Raw genomic sequence first — 20,876 nt, forward strand, 5'->3', positions numbered from 1 at the left:
TTAGATATCCACAAAACAGTTCACCCAAACACAAAAGAATGTACCTTCTTCTCAGCACCACATGGAAACTTTTCCAAAATTTACCTTATACTCAATCACAAAGTCTCAATAGATACAAAAGAACTGAAATAACCCCCTGTATTTTATCAGACCACAGGATCAACAGCAGAGCCTACAGACTCGTGGAAACTGAACAACTTTCTACTGTGTTACCACTGGTCAAGAAAAAAATTAAAGACTTCCTACAATTCAATTAAAATGAATGCACAACATAGCAAAAGTCATGGGATACAATGAAAGCAGTGCTAAGATGAAAGTTCATAGCACTAAGGACCTTCACTAAGAATTTGGAGAGATCTATTACTAGCTACTTAACAGCACACCTGAAAACTGTAGAACAAAAGCAGACACAACTAAGACAAGTAGAAGGCAGGAAACAGTCAAACTGGGGACTGAAATCAATACAATAGAAACAAAGAGAACAATACAAAGAATCAATGAAATAAAGAGTTGCTTCTTTAAGAAAATCAACAAGATACACAAACCCTTACCCAAACTAAAAGGCAAAGAGAGAATGTCCAAATTAAAGTATCAAAAACAAAGAGGACATAACAGACACTGAGGAAATCCAAAGAATCATTGGGTTATACTTCAAAAATCTGTACTCTACACAATTGGAAAATGTAAAAGAAGTGGGAAATTTTCTTGATAGCTATGATTTACCACAGTTAAATCAAGATCATATAAACAATTAGACCTAAGGAAATAAAATCAGTCACTGAAAACCTTCCAATCTGCCCAGTGGTGGTGGTGCAAGCCTTGAATCCCAGAGGCAGAGGCAGATGGATCTCTGAGTTTGAGGTCATCATGGTCTACAGAGTTAGTTCCAGGACAACCAAGGCTACACAAAGAAACCCTGTCTTGAAAAACCAAAAAGCCCAGGGCCAGATGGTTTTAGCACAGAATTCTACCAAACTTTCAAAGAGCTAATACCAATATTCCTCAAATTATTCTACAAAATAGAAACAGAAGGAACACTGCCAAATTCATTTTAGGAGACTATCCTGAAACCCAAACCACACAAAGACGCAACAAAGAGAATTTTGCAAATCAATTTCACTCACAGACACTGATGCAAAAATAATAAAATGCTGGCAAACTGAATCCAAGAATACATCAAAAAGATCATCCACCATGAACAAGTAGGCTTCATCCCAGAGATGCCGGGATGGTTCAAACTACGAAAATCTGTCATTGTAATCCATCATACAAACTGGAAAAAAAAACAAAAAACAAAAAAAAAACCCACATGTTCATCTCATTAGATGCTGAAAAACCCTTCAACAAAATCCAACACCCCTTCGTGATAAAGGTCTTGGAGAGATCAGGATACAAGAGACATACCTAAACATAATAAAGGTAAGCATCAAATTAAATACAGAGAAATCAAAATTACTCCATCAAAACCAGGAACAAGACAACGCTCTCCACTCTCTACGCATCTATTTAATATGGTACTTAAAATTCTAGCTAGAGCAACAGATAACTAAAGGAGATCAAGGGGATACAAATTGAAAAGGAAGAAATAAAAAGTATTGCTATTCACAGATGATATGATAGAGTACATAAGCGACCCAAATATTCTACCAGAGAATTCCTACAGTTGATAACACCTTCAGTAAAATGGCTGGATAAAATATTAACTCAAATAAAAAAATCAGTAGTCCTTCTACATACAAAAGGCAAACATACTGAGGGGGTTAAAAAAAATCACAGAAACACCCTTCACATGAGCCACAAATGATATAAAAATATCTTGGAGTAACTGTAACAAATCGAGTGAAAGACCTGTATGACAAGAACTTCAAGTCTTTAAAGAAAGAAATTGGAAAATATACCAGAAGATGAAAAGATTTTCATGGATCAGTAGGATTAACACAGTAAAAACAGCTATATTACCAAAGCAATTTACAGATTTCAACACAATCCCCATCAAAATTCCAACACAATTCTTTACAGACCTTAAAATAACAATCAATACTCAACTTTATATGGAAAAACAAAAAAAACTAGAATAGTTAAAAACAGCGCTGTATAATAAAAGAACTTCTGGAGGTATCACCACCTGTGATTTCAAGCTATACTACAGAGTTATAGTAATAAAAAGCTCATGGTATTGGCATATAAACAGACATGTCAATTAATAGAATCTAATTGAAGACCAGGACATAAATCTGCACACCTATGGACACCTGGTTTTTTGAGAAGGAAGCCAGAAATACACAATGGAAAAAAGAAAGCACTTTCAAATAATTGTACTGGTCTAACTGGATGGCAGCATGTGAATAGATCCATATCTATCACCCAGCACAAAACTCAAGTCCAAGTGAATCAAAAACCTCAATATAAAACCAGATACACTGAACCTGACAGAAGAGAAAGTGGGGGGCAGCCTTGAATGCACTAGCAAAGGACACAACTTCCTGAACAGAACACCAATAGCACAGGCACTATTAATAAATTAGTAAATGAGACACCATGAAGCTGAAAAACTTCTGTAAGGCAAAGGACACAGTCATTCGGAAACCGTGGCAGCTTATAGAATGGGGGAAAAGATTTTCACCAACTCCACATCTGACAGAGACCTAATATCCAAAATATATAAAGAATTCCAGAAACCAGATAACAAACCAAATAACCCCATTAAAAGATCTAAACAGAGAATTCTCAACAGAGGAATCTCAAATGGCTGAGAAACACTTAAGAAATGTTCCACATCTTTACCCATCAGGGAAATCCAAATCAAAATAATTGTGAGATTCCACCTTACACCTGTCAGAATGGAAAAAAAAAAAAAAAGCAACCACTCAGAGAGGATGTAGAGCAAGGGGAACACTCCTCCACTGCTGGTGGGAATGCAAACTTTTACAGCCAATTGGAAATCAATATGGTGGTTTCTCAGATAATTGGGAATCAATCTACCTCAAGACCTAATCTATACCACTTATGGGCATATACCCAAAGGATGCTCCAACCTACCACAACTTGTTCAACTATGTTCATAGCAGTTGTGGTGGTTTGAATAGGCATGGTCCTATGGTTGTTTGAATGTAATTGGTACCCATAAGCTCATAAAGAGTGGCACTATTAGGAGATGTGGCTTTGCTGGAGTAGATAGGGCCTTGTTGAAGGAAATGTGTCACTGTGTGGGTGAGCTCTGAAATCTAATATATGCTCAAGCCACACCCAGTGTCTCAGATCATTTCCTGTTGCCTGCAGATCCAGATGTAGGACAACTCTTAGCTTCTTCTCCAGTACCATGTCTGCCTGTACAACATCCTGTCCTGCCATGATGATAATGGATTAGTTCTCTGAACTGTAAGTCAGCCCAATTAAATGTTTTCCTTTATAAGAATTGCCATAGTCAGGATGGATACTCCCTGAGCCTAGACACAAGGGGGTTGGCTTAGGCCCTATCCCAAAGAATATGACAGATTTTGAAGACCCCCTTGGAAGACCTCACCTTACCTGGGGAGCAGAAAGGGTATGGGATGGGTAGGGAGTTAGTTGGGGGGGAGGGGACCTGGGATTGACATGTAAAATAATTTTCTTTCTAATAAAAAAGTTAAAAAAAATATAAAAATTAAAAAATGGTGTCTCTTCACAGCAACAGAAGCCCTAACTATGACAACACCCCCCTCCCATAGGCTCATGTGTTTGAATGCATGGCCCATAGGAAGTAGCACTATTAGGAGGTGTGGCCTCGTTGGAGTATGTGTGGCCTTATGGGAGGCTGTATCACTGTTCCGGTATGTGCGTCCACTTTTACACAAAACTGAAAAACAGTTACTCTAATCAAAATGAAGACAGAAGATCTGCATTAATAAAATTAGAGGTGGAAAAAAGAGAGGTTCGAATGGACATCAATGAAATCTAGAGAATCATTAGGGAATACACTGACAACTACAAAACTGAAAAAGATGTAAAATACAGAAGAAATGAACAAATTCCTAGACACATATGATTTACCAAAATTAAATCAAGAAGATATAAACAAGACTGGAAAGATGGCATGGCAGGCAAAGGCACCTGCAGCCAGGCCTGACAACCTGACTTCAAACCACAGAACCCATATGGTGGGAGGAAAGAGACAACTGACTGCTCCAAGTACACAAAACTATTTTATTTATGAAAATAAAAATTTTCATAAAAATAGACATAAACAGGATGAACAGATCTATTAACAAATAACAAAATAACAAGATCGAAGCAATAGTTGGGAATCTCCAAAGAAAAGCCCAGATTGGCCAATTTTCGATTAACATCTTTAAGGAACCAACACCAGTATTCCCAACCTTCCATAGAAAGCAGAGCAACAGAGACACCACCAAACTCACTGTTACTAAAAAAAAAAAAAAATAAGTAAATAAAATATAAAAAACAGGACTATAGCACAAAAAAAAATTATAAACTAATCTTTCTGACAAACTTTAACACAAAAATATTCAGTAAAATACCTGCATAATGAATTCAACAATGGAAACATGCCAGTAAAGGTGGTACCTGCCTTTAATTCCAGTACTAAGGAGACAGAGGCAGGTAGATAGATCTCTGAGCTCAAGACCAGCCTAGTCTATAGAAGAGTTCAAGGACAGCCAAGGCTATACACAGAGAAACTGCCTCAAAAATAAATAAATAAATAAATAAATAAATAAATAAATAATACAATAACAGTTGATTTCACTCCTAAGATGCAAGGATGGCTGAGCATGTATGATTCAGTAAATATCACATAAATATTTTCAAAGGCAGAAATCACCTGATCATCTCAATACTCCAAATAAAAAGGCCTTTGACAAAGTTCAATATCCTTCCATGGCAAGTCAGGGAAAATACCCTATTCCCAGTACCTTCACAAAGAAAATAATACAATGCTTGGGAATTAACCAAGGAGAAGGAACTCCTACAATGAAAACTTTAAAGGCATTAAATTGAAGAAAGACAACGCCAATAATTGACAAATGTGACCTATGAAATGAAAAAGTTCTGCACAAGAACCAGTTAATCTAGTGAGAAATAGTTGGCAGAATACAAGAAAATCTTTGCCAAATATACATCTGACAGGAAACTACTATTTAGAATTCATTAAAAAAAAAAAGACTTCAAAAACTTACACACGAAATAATTTAATCCAGTAAGTGAGCAAATGAGACAGTTCTCAAAAGAAGAAATACAAGGATTGGAGAGATGGCCGGACAATTAACACTTGGGAGACAGAGGCATATCTCAGTGAGTTCAGGCCTACAAAACAAGTTCCAGGACAGCCAGAGCTTTTACACAGGAAAATTGTGTCTTTAAAAAATTAAAAACAAGAGACAGAGACTGCTGCTCTTGCAGAGGACCTAAGCATACACACAGGCACATTAAAAATTTAAAAAAAAAACCTTTACAAATAAAAAATACAAATATCCAATTAATATTTCAGATGGGGGTTTAGGTTTGTTGGCTTTTTATTTGGTTCCTTCTTTTGTTTTGTTTTGTTTTGTTTTGTTTTGTTTGAGACAGGGTTCCACCTGCCTCTGCTTCCTGAGCACTGGGATAGAAGGCATGCACTGCACCATCATGCCTAACAAGAAATATTTTAAAGTATTCAACATCCATAGTCAGTGAAATACAAGCAAATTAAAATTACCTTGAGATTTTATCTCACCTCAGTAAAAATAGTTACCATCAACAAAGGACGGCAAATGTGAAAAGAGAATCTAGCAAAAGTGGTAGAGATATAAACTACTGCAGTCACTATGAAATTACCTTTTCTTAAACAAACAAGCAAACAGAAATATCTGAAATATGAAAACAGACTTTATGACCAGAAACCAATAAAGGATAAAGAAAATGGAGTACATACATACAAAGAGCTACACAAAAGTATGTCAATATTTAGGAAATGGATAAACCTGGAGACAATCACACTAAGCAAAATAAACCAGACTCAAAGACAAATACTTATGTTTTCTATCATATCTAGATTCAAAAAATGACATGTAAGCAGAAAGGAAAGACTATAAAAGGCCAAAGGGGAAAGAGGAGGAAGAACGAGAGGGTAATGGAGGATGGAAGGACAAGTATTGCATTTTTCTCTCATATACACAGTTAAACATAAAGGACAAATGCAGAAGAAGGACCATTTGTGAGGAAAGGGGGCCCAACACCACTTAATGGGGGGAAGAGGCAAAAATAAGCAAAGTATTAAGAAAACCAAGTTAAGTTAGAATAAACAAGATGGAGGGTACTGGCATGGGGATGAACATATAAAAACATAACAGAACTCACATATATGATTACCTGATTTCCATTAAGGGTGTCAAGACAATCTGTAGTGATATTTTGTTTATGATCTAATAAATAAAGCTTGCCTGAAAATTAGAGTGCAGAGCTAACCACACTAGTTAAAGAGGCCAGGCAGTGGTGGCACACACCTTTTATCTTAGCACTCAGAAGGCAGAGGCCCACAGATCTGTTAGTTCAAGACCACCACCCTGAGCTACACTAAACTGATCCAGTCTAAAGAGAAACAGAGCCAAGTGGTGGAGGCTCACACCTTTAATCCTAGTACTTGGGAGACATATGCCTTTAATCCCAGCACTAAAGAGGTGGAGATAGTAAAGGACTTGGCTGGGCGAAGAGAGGAATATAATAAAGCGGCACAGTCAGTCTGAGGATTCCTGGAATGGATGCAGTCTGAAGACAGAATCACCCCTTTGGTCTGAGCATTGGTAGAAGTAAGAACTCTAGTGGCTGGCCTCTCTGCTTCTCTGATCCTTCTGCTTTCACCCTCTGATAGCTGACTCCCACGAGATTTTATTATTAAGACCAAAGAGAATTCATTCTACAATTCAATAGAAAATAGTCTTTTCAACAAATGGCACTAAAATAAGCAGGCAGTTAGATGCAAAACAAAAGTAGACCTCTTTATAAAACTCGTCACACATAAAAAGCTAAATCAAAAAGACTAAAATTCTATAAAACTTTTGGAAAAAAATACAGGACTAAGTCTTTGTAACCAAGGGTTCAGCAAGATAAAAGCAAAACCAAAAGCAAAAAAAGAAATCACTAAATGCCACTAAAAAAATTTAAATATACATAGCCGGGTGTTGGTGGCACACGCCTTTAATCCCAGCACTTGGGAGGCAGAGGCAGGAGGATCTCTGTGAGTTCGAGGCCAGCCTGGTCTACAGAGCAAGTGCCAGGATAGGCTCCAAAGCTACACAGAGAAACCCTGTCTCGAAAAAAATCCAACCCCCCCCCCAAAAATATACTTAAGAAAAATAAACAGCAAAACTGGGACTGATGGATCATGCTTCTAATCTCAGCACTGAAATAAGACTATTGCCAAATTTGAGGCAAGCCTAAACTATACAGTGAGACCTTTCTTTAAAGAGAAAGAGACAATCAAACAAAAGGGCACTACTATAACAACTGATAAAAATTAAAAAAAAATACATGTCTGAGAGTAAATATAAAAGACTAAAGGTCTTACAGCATGAACAAAGCCAGGTATCATGGCACAAGCTTGTAAGTCCAAATTCAGGAGGCTGAGGCAGAAGACTGAGTCCCAGGCTAGCACAGGATACCCAGTGAGAGCAAATCTCAAACAAGCCAGAATCAAATTCCAAATTTTAAAATAACAAAGATAACTTAAGACATTTCTAAAGGAAGAAAAAGGTAATCAAATGTCCAAGAACATATGAAAATGTGCTCAACTTCACAATACCTCAAAGAAATGTAAATAAAAACCACACTGATACCATTCAAGTAAGAGAGGGATATAATCAAACACACTTTGTACTCCATGAGTTTGAGGTAGAAAAAGTGGAGGTCCCCATTCCTTGCCAATGTAAAAATGGTACAGCTACTTCAAAAAATAGTTTGGTAGTTCCTCAAAATGCTAAAGATTATATGACCCAACAAATTTTATGTTATATATCTGAAAGTAAGCCCCCCCATAAAACCTTATATAATAAAGGTTTATAGGAACATAAATCTTAACAGTGAAAAAGTTAACAATCCAGATGTTCATTAAAATGTAGTTTTCTCTATATAGCAGAGTATTATTTGAACATAAAATGGAATAAAGTATTGATATTACACAACACAGATGAATCTTGAAAACCAGTCTAGCCGGGCATTGGTGGCACATGCCTTTAATCCCAGCACTTGGGAGGCAGAGGCAGGCGGACCTCTGTGAGTTGGAGACCAGCCTGGTCTACAAGATTTAGTTCCAGGACAGTCTCCAAAGCCACAGAGAAACCCTGTCTTAAAAAACAAAAACAAAAACAAAAAAAAAGAAAAAAAAACCAGTCTAAAAGACCATGTTAATTACATTATTCCAATCAAATAAAAAGTCCAAATTATGTCTATATACATAAGACTAGTGATGCCACAGGCAAGAAGAGGTGAAATAGGGAGTGAATGTCGGTGCTAATGACCATGGCTTTCTTCCAAGAGTAATTAAAATGCTCTAGATTTAATAGTGATGGAATGCAGAAGGCTAATAACCTATACAATTTGGCAGAGTAAATCCACAGCCAGGGAGAGTTGTGCTCCTCCCTCTTCAGATAAAGGATAAAGTTGGCAGAAAAATGAAGTTCATAAATTCAAGGACAGCATGGGCAAAGTAGTAAGACCCTGTCTCAAAAAAACGTGTAAAGAAAATAAAAAATAAAGAGTAAACTGTGTGAAATGTAAAACACATGTTAAAAATTAGAAAATAACAAACAAGTATTTTGTACTTAGTCTAAAAATGTATTTCCTTTGAAGGTTCCTTAAACACATTAGAAAAAAAATCTGCTCTAACAAGTTCTATTCTACTGAGCTTAAACTATCTTCATATTTCACTGAAGCATGACCAGAGATGTGTTTTTAAAGCTAAAAAGGAAAGGCAATCAGAGTAGCAGGGGACTCTGTGCCTAATTTGCATAAAGGTGCACACATGGATTCGTTTCTCTCATCAGTTTAGACCTTGTTAATATTAACACATTTAAAGAAATGGTGGTTGGTGTTAAACGTGTTCTCATCTAAATCAGGTTGATATCATTTGCTGGGTACTTAACTGTCACATACTGTGCTAGATGTTAAAACAAACAAACAAACAAAAAAGAAAAACCTTCCTTAGTGACCAAAGAAAAAAACAAAATGAAAAAAATTCTCAAACTATGGAGCCAGGCATGGATAACTCAAAATACCAACGAAGAAAAAATACTGACTTAGGATTCCACAGTCAGGGGAAGTATCTTTCAAAATAGACTACCAAATACACATTAGCAGACTGCATTATAAGAAATCTATCACACTGGCCAGAGGAAATCCAACATCCAAAGTTGGACCTATGCAAAGTAATGAAAAGCATTTGAAAATGTAGATAAGTAAATGTGAGTTCACATTTTAAAATCCTGTGTCTATATATAATACATATATGCCATGCATGTCTAAAAACAAAACTATTAGCAACAATATGCAAGGAGGAAGGAAATGTAAGAGTGCTTGTGTAAATACATGATAAGGATGAACAATGGAAACAAGGAGAAATCTTTTTACTGCAGGGTTAGACAAAGTTTTTTTTATTTTTTTTAGTTCAATTTTATAAATCATAGAAGTTAAAATGTCAAAGACCAAAACATTTGCAGAATTTATTTGTATCAAGAATATGTACAGAAGTTTAAAGCAATCCAATTCCAAAATATGAAAAAAACTGAAACAAAGATGTGAAGGGCAAGTAAGCATTTTGGAAGTTAAGTATTATCATAAGAAAACTGAAAATAAAACCAAAATGGGTTGGTGGGATACTGGAAAAAGGGAACGATTTTGCGTTGTTGGTGCTAATGTAAATTAACAAAGCCATTATGGGAAATAGTATAATCGTTCCTCAAAACTTTAGAAACAGAATTGTCACATGATTCAGTAATCTGACTTTTCCATAAAAATTCCAAAGAACTGGAATCAGTGAACTAAAATTTTACACTCCCATGCTTATTACTTACAATAGCCAATATAAGGAGTAACACAGGTATCCATTACCATATGATCATATAAAGAAAACATGGTACATCTAGACAGAATGAAATACTATTCAGTCTTATGAAAGAAGAAAATCCAGACTGGAGAGCTGGCTCAGTGGTTCAGAGCATGCACTGCTCTTCACCTGGCAGCCCACAACCCCCTCTAAAGCTAACTCCTGGGAGTCCAATACCCTTTGGCTTCCTTGTACACTGCACAAACCCACACATAGATACATATTTAAAGGAGTAATGATGATGATGATGTACTTTGCGGAACTGGAGATATTGCAGAGCAGTTAAGAGTGCTTGCTGCTCTTGTAGAGAACCCAAATCCAGATCCTGCTTCCAATTCCAGCTCCAAGGAATCCAGTACCTTCTTATGGACTTCCACAGGCATACAGGCTCACACTCTCAAATTTACACACACAGACATACACATACATACACACACACATACACAGAGAGAGAGAGAGAAAGACAGAGAGAGAGACAGAGAGACAAGAGATTTTAGAATAAGGAAATGCTGTCATCTACAATAACGTGCATTAACCTGGGAAAGATTCAAATGAAGTAATCTGTGCACAGAAAAACAAATGCCCTATGACTTCCCCGTTACATAAAAGTGAGGCATCAAGTCCAGGTCTATTATTTTACCAAGCTTTTAAGAACTTCTATAGATGTTGTCAATGGGATAGTGTCTAACAAAGGTTTGGGGAAGGACAGATAGGAAAAGGAAAAATGTTAATGTATACAACATTTCAGTTAAGAAAATCAAGATTTATCAATTACACAACATGATGACTATAGTAGTGCAGTAGATATTCCAAAATTTCTAAGAGGAGATTTCATATAGGAGTGGTGATGAGATACTAGTATGGAATCCCACAGAGTCAAAAAGAAAGCACTTCGAAGGATGGAGAACTGGTGTTTTAGAGACAGACAGACAGACAGAGGCATGCACCCATGAACACAAACACACAAAGACATGAGGCAATAGATTGTTAAATTATTTTGAAGCTCAATCACATTGTGCCTCACAAAAACACAATCAATACTTGTCAATTAAAAATAAAATGTAGCAAAATATAATGAATGGTACACATCTGTAATCCCATCAACTTGGGAGGCTAAAGCCAGTAGATTGCCATGGTTTGGAAGCGTAGACCACGCTACATAGCTAGTACTAGAATAGCTAGTAAACACAGCGATGCCATTTGAAAAGAAAAAAAGAACAACCACTAGGGTGTACTTGCTATCAAGCGAGACTACCTGAGTTCAATTCCCTGGACCCACAGAGTAAAAGAAACACCAACTCATCCAAGTTGTTCTCTGTCCTCCACAAGCACGAAGTGGCACATGAACACACACACATACAAATAATGACAATAAATAAAAATAAATTTAACAGCAAAAAAAGAATTAATTTTAATTTTATTCATCAAAATGTCAACAGGGAACAATCCATGTATCAATATTTAGTTAAGGGCTGTACTAATATGTCACATGCCTACCTCTGAGGTAACCAAATTTAAGAATACTTAAAAGTGCTGAAAGAGATGGCTCAGTTAAGACCACTAGCTAACTGTTCTTACGGAAGAATCAAGTTAGGCTTCCAGCACCCACAGAACTATCTGTAGCTTCAGTTCCAGGGGATCTAATGCCCTTTTCTGGCTCCTCAGGTAACAGGCATTCAGAGGTACCCATATATACATGCAGACACAACACATACACACATTAAAAAAAAATAAATCTTCAAAGAACACTTCAATTTCATATAGTTTTCTGTTCTAAGTGAAAAATTCTACTATGCGCTTCTATTGTCTTTGTAAATGGGTAAAAAAGAGCAGTATCCAAAGAAAGAGAAAATCACACTATACAGAGACACCATATTGAAAAACCAAAGAGAGACAGAGAGAGAATTACTCCAAGAGAGGTGAAAGAATTTACTCTTAGACGCATTGTAAAGTGTTACTTTAACCCAGCGAAAGTGCCCTGTAACTGAAAACAGAGCAACAAGAGAGTAAGGAAGAAACTAATCCAATTACAACTTTCAGTTCCTTTCAACAACCATTTCATATAAACTCCCTACTTTACTAACATTTTATCCTCTAATACACATCTACAACACCTACAGTATTGAGACTCCCACACTTTAGAGGTTTTAATTCCAACTCTGTAAAGAAGTAATATTTCTGATCCCAGCTTGGTACTTTTGCTTCCAATATCCACTTCAAAGCTTATCAATTTCCATATGTGAGACAATGGCAATCCAAAACAAAAATAACTTTAACCACCACCACCACCACACAAAAAGAAAAAGAAAGTGATATCCATGGCAGGGGGGATATACTAAATAGGGGAAGAGGTTGGGACTACCTTATATAAAAATATCAAGGAACATTCATTTTCAAATGATTTTTCAGAAATAACTATATTCTAAGATTTCAAATAAAATATGATACTCTGTTCAAAAACTTTCTAACAACTGATTTAAATTCATCAGGAAAAAAAAAAAGATTTATCCTGGTCAGTAGAAGACAAAGCAAATATAAACAGTAGGTCTGATTTTATTTTATTTACATTAAAGTGAACCAACATTCTATTCATTTTCCAGTAAATTAAGATTTTCCTTTTTCTTTTGAAATGGGGAAGCCCTACCTGGCTTCAGATGGGAGGCATCTCCCAAGTGCTAGAATTAAAGTGTGTGCCACCACTCACACCTGGCAGGGAGATGTTTTTAAAGCCTCATCTATATTATACAGTTGCTACTGTTTAAGTGTGGGCACTCAGGCCATGGGCATGTAAAGGTCAGAGGACAATTTTCCAGAATCCTCTTCTGAACCAAATTCAAGACCTGAACAGTAAATACTTTTACTCACTAAAGTCTCTTCCTATAAATCACAATTACTTCCCCAATCCTACAGAATATGTGAACCAAAATGGCTAGCAAATTTCAAGGTGGCAGCTGTACAAGTTGGTTTACTTTACTCTGTGAAGGGGAGGGAGGGGTTAAAGAACTAACCCATTACTACCAAATACACTTTGGAAATTTGTCCTTTTAGTTTACAATCTAGTAGAGACAAACAAATGCAGTCAGACAATTAATTAAGGCAAAATCTTTTAACAGATCTATAGAAAAAAAAAAAAAGTGCTGTAAGAGCACAGAGAAAGAAATGAACATCCAGATGAGTAAGCAATCAAGATGTTAAATTCTGAGATAGAGTTCTGAATGCAAGATAAACGGCAAAGATGGGGGAAAGGTTGTCAGAGTCTCTTCTATTTCAAGCTCAGAGAGCAGTTAATAGGGAAATACAGAAAAATAAAAGTGTCTGAAAAAAGAGTCCCAATGATAGAATGGGGTCATATCATTAAAGGCATTAAGTCACAATGTATCACTATGTTTACACCCAATCCTACAAGAATTGACACTATTTAACCACATAGTAAGAAATAATAAAACATGGACCAGAAAGGGTTGGGAGCAGACAGTTACAGTAACTGACTCCTTTAATACTAGTGTTCCAGAGGCTGAGGCAGGACTGCCCCAAGTACAAGGCCAAACTGGGCTAAGTGAGCTCCTTTCAGGAAACTGAAGAGGGATAGAAGGAAGTACTAATAGAAAATCTAACCCATTAATAGTGACAGCCTAAATGAGAATATAAGAATGTAAAGGTACCAGGAATAGCAGTGAACATTTTTAATCCCAAGACTCGGGAAGCAGATGCAGGCAGATCTCAGTGATTATGAAACCATCCTGGTCTAAAAAGCAAGTTCCAGGACAGCCAGGGAGTGTTACACAGAGAAAATTCTGTCTAGAACAAAAAAAGTTAAAATAACAATAGTAGTAGTAGTAGTGGTAATAATAATTAAATTTTTAAAAAAATGAAAAGGCAGATACAAATATTAGTGTTAAGAGGAAAGAAACTTAATGAGGATGGAACACACGAAAATGTGAAGTAAAGACAGACCAGAGAAAAGAACAAGACACAGACAGGTCCATCTTAGAATGAAAAGTAAGACCACAACTTTTGTAAACAGTTCACCCAAAGTTCTATTCTCTACTGTTTCAGCACTCATTCTCTTACATTTCTGATACTTTTTCTATGATGCACACATCAAACCAGAAACATTTTGTAACAAGAGCTTCAAAGTATCCTAATTTCACATTATTTGGAACAGCAGTTGTGAAAATAAAACAGCCTTAACCAGGTGCTCCATATATATAAGGCTAGTAAACACCAGTGACTTAATTTATCTCTATCTGAAGTCCCATCATTGGATTCTCAGGGTCTTGGTATTATTTAGTAGCAAAGCCTTCTGCTGAACCCTGATGCAATAGAGCCTACACAGATGGAGACAAAACCAGCTATTTATTATTCTTCCTACTGATGGTTATTAACCTGACCTCAATAACTGCAGATCAACACCTCCTGCAGCTAATTAGTCATCAATAACTAACAATTACTATTTCCAAGAAATAAGTCTGGTCTATCTTGTAAAAACAAACAAACAAAAAACATTCAAAGACTGAAACCTCCTCATTGTTCTTTAAAACCAAATAAAGACTGGAAGGAAACAGTGGTGAAATGCTTGCTTAACAAGCCAGAGGACCTGGGTTCATTCCAAGCATTACAAAAAAGAAATAAATTAACAAACAAAAACTACAAGCAAGCTGAGTGAATAATCAGAAATTGATTCTGTTTCTTGTATTTTCAGATATGGTCTCAATATATAGCTTGAGCTAACCTTGACCAACTCCTGTCTCAACATCCTGAGTGCTAACTATAATGAGGCCAAACCACAGCCTACCTAAAAAACATCTTTAAAAAAAAATAAATCTTTAGCGGAAGTTGGCTCAGATGTTAAAAGCACTATTTGGTCTTTGCAGAGGGTCCAAGTTAGATTCCCAGCACCCACATGGCAGCTCACAACTGTCTGTAACTCCAAACCCAGAGCATCTGACACCCTCTTCTGATCATCTGATCTCAGCAGGCATCAGGCCAGCATACAGTGCACAGACACCGTATATACAGCAAAATGCTCATAAAAGAAAATATTTTAAGTTTTTTAAAAATCTCTTTAAATGGAGGGGAAATAGCAAGGGAAACAAAACTGACACTTAAGTGCCTTTTAAATGCCCTTAAAAGGTTAGTGTTTTGTTTTGTTTTTAACAAAACATGTCAGTATGAGAGGTGCCATGAATGTCAACTGAGGTTGAGAATACAACACAATATTAAAGACTTTCAAATTGGCTCAGGGTTTGATTCCAAACTGACCTTGATTCAAATCACTTAAGTTTTTGAAACATGTTTCCTATTCCACCAGCAAATCACTCAAGTTTTGGGGGCATTTATTTCCTAATCCATCAGTGGGAACTATCTCAAGTACTTGCTTGTGAGAATATGTGTCAGGCCATTTATCAGAGCCTACCACATGGAACACTACACTCAGCATCTTTTTCTTTTGTTTCTATCAACACACCTCACACTTATTACATGGCTTATCGGGAAGGTAAGAATTCACACATCTCAACAATCAAATAGTAAAGAGAAACTCATTAAACAGCTTATAAATAGAAATTAAACTAAGAAAGCTGATGAAATCGAATGCATGAGCTGAGAACTGGAGACACAAATGCAGACAAAGAACAGGTTGTAATGATTTCAATACTATTTTGAGTATGGAAAAATCTACACTGGTAATTCATTAGTATGTGGGCTTAGAAAATGTCATTTTGATGTTTCTTACAGCATAGCACAAGGTCCACATTAATTATTTATTCAAATGAAGCAGGTAATCCAGAAACAGTAACAGTTTCTATGTTCAGTCAACTCTATCATTCCTTCACTTAGCTACTCAATGATTATTAGGTGTCTATAAGTACCCAAATACAGTGTTGAGCACTAGGAACCAATGGTGGGCAAGACAGGCCAGATGCCACTGTGGAGTTTACATTATTGTTGACTCATTAACGAGCCAATGATCTGGCTCTACTACTAAACCTAGAAGTAAATAAACTTTTGCACTAAACTGGACAAGTGAATTCATGTTCCTCACCAGTATGTACATTTGCTATTTTTCTAAATCTTGTTTTTCAAATAAAACTAGACATTAATTCTGGACCCCAAATTTTTAGCAGAACATTTGACAAGCAACACTGTGCAAAACAAACCAACAAACAGCAATAACAACAAAAACAAAAACCTTAATTTAAGACCATACCTCATAAAAAAAGGACCAGCTTTTGATCCAGAGAAGACTGGGAAACCTGACAACTATCTTCATGGTTTAAAGAACTAGTACACAAATGTGTTTTGTACATTCCAAAGCATTATGTTTGGCAAATACATGGATGTGGATTTGTTTCAATAAGAAGATTTTTAACAATTCAAACTATTCGCAATTCAACAACTTTAAATTTCTGTAGGGCTGTATACTTTACAAAAGGCAAAATTTCATTTATCCCTTGAAATAATTTAAAAAAAAAAAAAAGAGACAAGCATTAGGTATTACAGTTTAGCAAACTTCAATGGTTTTTCGAAGAAACTGAACAAATCATACAAGAAAGAAACTTAGCAAACAGTGCCTGAACTCAAGTCCAACACCAACTGCCCAAACATAATGTGCTCCTACCTACTGATGAATTCAGGCATGAACCACATGGCCGGCCGTCAGAAATGATGGCCAATACTATTTAAAAGCTTCTTCTCAAACCAACCTATGCACACATAGGAAATAAAGCTGGTCAATAAACACACCATGAAAAGACTCCCTAGTGAATGGACTTTCTACATGCTAGCTCCATGAAGACAGTAACTCTGTCTTTCTTTACTGCTTCATTGCAGTGCCTCAACTAGCCCTGGCATATGTGTTCTTAGAGATTTACTAAGCATGCAGAGTGCTAATCACACAAACACTACTAAATAGTACACACTTACCACCAATGTGTAACAAAAAACCTCACTAAAATACCTAGAAACTCAAACCCATTGTTAAAACTGCCATTACACATTTAAACTGATATACAAAGTTATCAAACTTAACCTAGTCAGTTTGCAAACTGAATTGCAGATAATGAAAACTATTTGGCAAAGGTAAAGTATTACAAGTAAAAAAATAACATCATACAAAAAGCATGAGTCAAACTTGCTGCAAGAGTTGTCTGGCATTTTGTGTGTACTTGAACACAGTATGAAGAAATGTATACAGATTGTATTCTACTCATTACAGTTAGTAAAAGAGATTTGCAAATTTCACAGATATGTACACTGCACTGAGCAAGCACCAGCATAACCAGTCCTTACAGGAATTCATCAACCTGACATTCATTAGCAAAAACTAAGACAAACAGAAAAATAACCCAAATCCTAAAAGCTAGCTTACAATACCCCAAGTCATAAAGCTTAGAAGGGCTAGATATGTTAATATAAAAACCTACAATGTACTCAAAAGCCCCTTTTAACTCTACATAATATACATGTATCAATATACACATTTAAGACTGTTATTGTATAACAAGGCTTAACAGCCACATAAAAACTTTACTCCAATTTCTCCCGATTAAATTATCTCTACAAAAACTGCTATTACTTAAAAGGCCTAACTTACAGTGAGCTCAAGTTTATAGTGGTCTGCAAATGTACTAAGCCATTCACTCGGTTACTGCACCACCATTCCATTCACATTATTGGCAACTGAGTATTGAACATAAAGCATTTTCCCCTCCTTTATAAAGCCATGAGTTTGAAAGAAAAGGTAAAAAACTACCCGACACAAAAATATCTCAACTGTAATTCCCTTCCTTCAAATTCTACTATCAACATCAACGTCTACTTACACGAATCTCGGGTATTAAAATAAACTTTACAAAAGCTGCTTTTCCCATTCCCGTATTAACTACATGAAATATCTGCAATCTTTATCTAACTCTGACATCACCACCTGATTCTGATTGCTCTTTACAATGTAAGTCCCTGTACTGCAATCCATTAATAAATGACCAGCAAAGTAACCCTTTCTGCATAAACAGGTTTCAAAAGTATTAAGACAAATTAAGCTATTCCTAGATTTATCCAAACTAGCAATGTTGTGAGACCAGAGCAGTTTGCAGAAACCTGCTAGTAGTCAAAGCAACAAGTTTAAAACTTTAAACTCATAGAAATCGTCCCTGCTGCAGCTGGTCGCTTGGTCCCTCCGACCCCCAGAGGTTCACATAGCACCGTCCCGCCACTCACCCACCCCACCCCCCAGCTAGAAATCCCTCCTCTGGTACAAGAAGTGGACAGGGTGGACATGAGGCGCCTAACCCCACACTCTCTTAGGGGTAGGGGGCAGGACTCACCTGAGCACTGGGCTGTAGGGGCTGCGCGAGCGCCGCCAGCTGCTGCTGCTGTACGGACTGGGGGACACGTCGCCGCCCCGCTCGTAAGAGCTGTGGCGGCTGTAGCTGGGCGATCGGCGCCGGCTGTAGGGACTCGGGGAGCGCGGCAGCCTCCGAGAATAGGGACTGCTGCCACCTCCCACCGGGCTGGGAGACTTGCGGCTCCGGAGGCTCTGTGAGGCCCTGTGGGACACCGGGCTGTCGTCCCGGCCTCCCAAAGGGCTCAGGGACCGCTGTCGCCGCCTGTAGGCCTTGGGCTCGCTCTTGTCCTCCCGGTAGGCCTTGGGCGGCTCCTTGTAGGCCGAGGGAGGCTCCTTGGACGACTTAGTCCGGCTGCGGTGGGCCTTGAGGTCCCGGTCCTTGCGGCTGCTGCTGCTGCTGGACGTGGCCGATGCGCTTTTGCGGCGGCCGCCGCTGCTGCTGCTGCTGCCGCTCTTGGCGGCCTCGGCCCGCTCCTCGCCGCTGTGTCCGTGACGGCCGCGGGCCTTGGAGGCCTCGCTGCCGCTGCGCGTCCCGTCCCGCCGCCGGTGCTCGCGGTGGCGCTCCTTACTGCGACCACTGCTGCTGCGGCGGTCCCGGCGCGGCCTGCGCTCCGACCTCCGCGCGCCGCTGCGTGCCGGAGGAGGAGGCCGGACTCCCGCCGTTGCCCCCCGTTCCCCCGGCAGCCGTCGCCGCCGTTGCCGCGCTGGCGCCCCCCAGCAGCAGCCCCTGCTCGGACTGGGAGCTCACATCCTCGTACTCCACCAGCGGGGTCACACCCCCGCCGCTACTGGCACCGCCACCGCCGTCCTGCTGCGGCTGGGGCAGCGAGAAGACCCGACGCTTCTCCGCCTCCTGCCCGGCGCGGGGCCCGCGGCGCCGCTTCTGCCGCCCTCCGGGGCGCCTCTTGCCTCTCGCCAGCCGCTTGACCTCCAGAGGGGGGCCCGGGCTGAAGCAAGAGGAGGAGGCCGCGGCGGCGGCGGCTGCGGCGGCGGCCGCGCCGGGGGCAGCCAGGAAGAGCAGAGGCGGCGGGGGCGGCGGCGGTTGCAGGAGCTGCGGCTGCAGGAGCGGCAACAGCAGCGGCGGCTGCTGAGGGGACAGGAATCGCCTCCGCTTGCGGCGCTCCTCCAACTTCTTCTCGGCCCAGCTCAGGCCCCCGCCTCCCCCCAGCGCCGTGTCCGAGCTGCTCGGCATCGCCTAGAGCCCGCCGCAGAGTGCGGCGTGGGTGCGGCCTCCTCCGGGGTCAGACCCTGGCCATGTCCCCCGCCGGGAAGGGGGACGGCGGCGGCGGCGGAGGGGCAGCGAGCAGCAGGGCCGGCCGGGAGCCGCGCCACGATAATCCGGGTCGGGACGCGCGTCCCCGGTTCCAGTCGCGGTGTGTGCGCAGCGGCCTCCGGGCCTGGCGCGGGAGGATCCTGTCCTCGGCAGCAGAACACCGGCCGCGCCGGGCGGCGACGGCCTCGGGCTCCGGCGGCGCAACGCGGAAGTGCCACCGCGGGCCGCGCTTCACTCCATCGTCCTGACGTCGGGGGCGAGCTCGCGGGAGGGCAGTGGGCGCGACCGCAGCACGCCTCCGTCGCCCGCCGCTGCGCGTCCACGTCGTCCTGTGGCGGCGACGACACCCCGCGGCGCTCGGACGGGCCTGGGCCTCGCGCCCCGAGGGCACTGCGCGCAGTTTCCGGAGCGGGGGCGCGGCTCGCTGTCCTCCGCCCCTCCACGCGGGCCCCGCGCGCGCCGCTCGCCCCTCCCTTCGCTCCGCGTTCTCCCTGCGGGAGGGCGACGCGACTGGCTGGCGGGGCCTCACCCGCACCACCCCCTCGCCGCGCTCCTCCGGCCTTTCCCCTAAGCGCGACGCGAGGCCGGCGGCGCGCACGCTCCTTACGTTCAGGAACGCAGGCAGGGAGTGGTGGTGCCGTCGGGGGAGGTGGGAACGCAGGCGCTGCGCAGCAGCGTGCTCGCTCCCGCCGGGACCCAGGCCGTCGCCGGAAGTAACGTAGAGGAGCGGCCCCGCTTCCGGAAGGGGTGGGACAGAGCAGCGGGGTTAAAGAAAGGAGAGGAGGCGTGGGCTGCGCTGTGCTGTCGCTGGAGGCGCTCCCGGCGGCGCCTGCCTTGGTGCTTGCTAGTTGGTCGCCTCCAGTGAAAGGTCATGGCAGGACCCAAGCGAACCTGGACAACTACCCTTATCCCAGCCTCGGGACTGGAACAGCTGTGAGAGGAGACGAGACTCCCTGCAGAGGGCGGAGATGACGTTAGCCTGACCAGACTCACGTACGCCCAAGTTCAAGGACCCGTCGTAACCTAAAAATATACTGGGTGATCGTAGCTTCGAGCTTCCCCAACACTGAAGTTCCCTTTTTAAAAGCCTGAAGACTAAGTCGGATGTCAGAACTACTGCAAAGCCCAGGGGCTGCTCTCCCTCTACTTTCACCTTTATATCTAAACCAATGAGGCTGTCAGCT

General features: G+C 40.6%; 1 protein-coding gene across 1 annotated transcript in view; it reads right to left on the reverse strand.

Annotated features, from left to right (window-relative positions):
* Positions 1-19,650, reverse strand: part of Cdk13 (cyclin dependent kinase 13) — a 96,868-nt gene extending 77,218 nt beyond the window's left edge. The window contains 2 exon segments of the mRNA XM_027409388.2: positions 18,400-19,035; positions 19,037-19,650. Of these exon segments, the coding sequence (XP_027265189.1) occupies positions 18,400-19,035; positions 19,037-19,611 (1,211 nt within the window). The 5' untranslated portion in view covers positions 19,612-19,650.
* Between the last annotated feature and the right edge of the window lie 1,226 nt (positions 19,651-20,876).

This window comes from Cricetulus griseus, chromosome 3 (assembly GCF_003668045.3).
Source record: "Cricetulus griseus strain 17A/GY chromosome 3, alternate assembly CriGri-PICRH-1.0, whole genome shotgun sequence".
Taxonomy (NCBI): domain Eukaryota; kingdom Metazoa; phylum Chordata; class Mammalia; order Rodentia; family Cricetidae; genus Cricetulus; species Cricetulus griseus.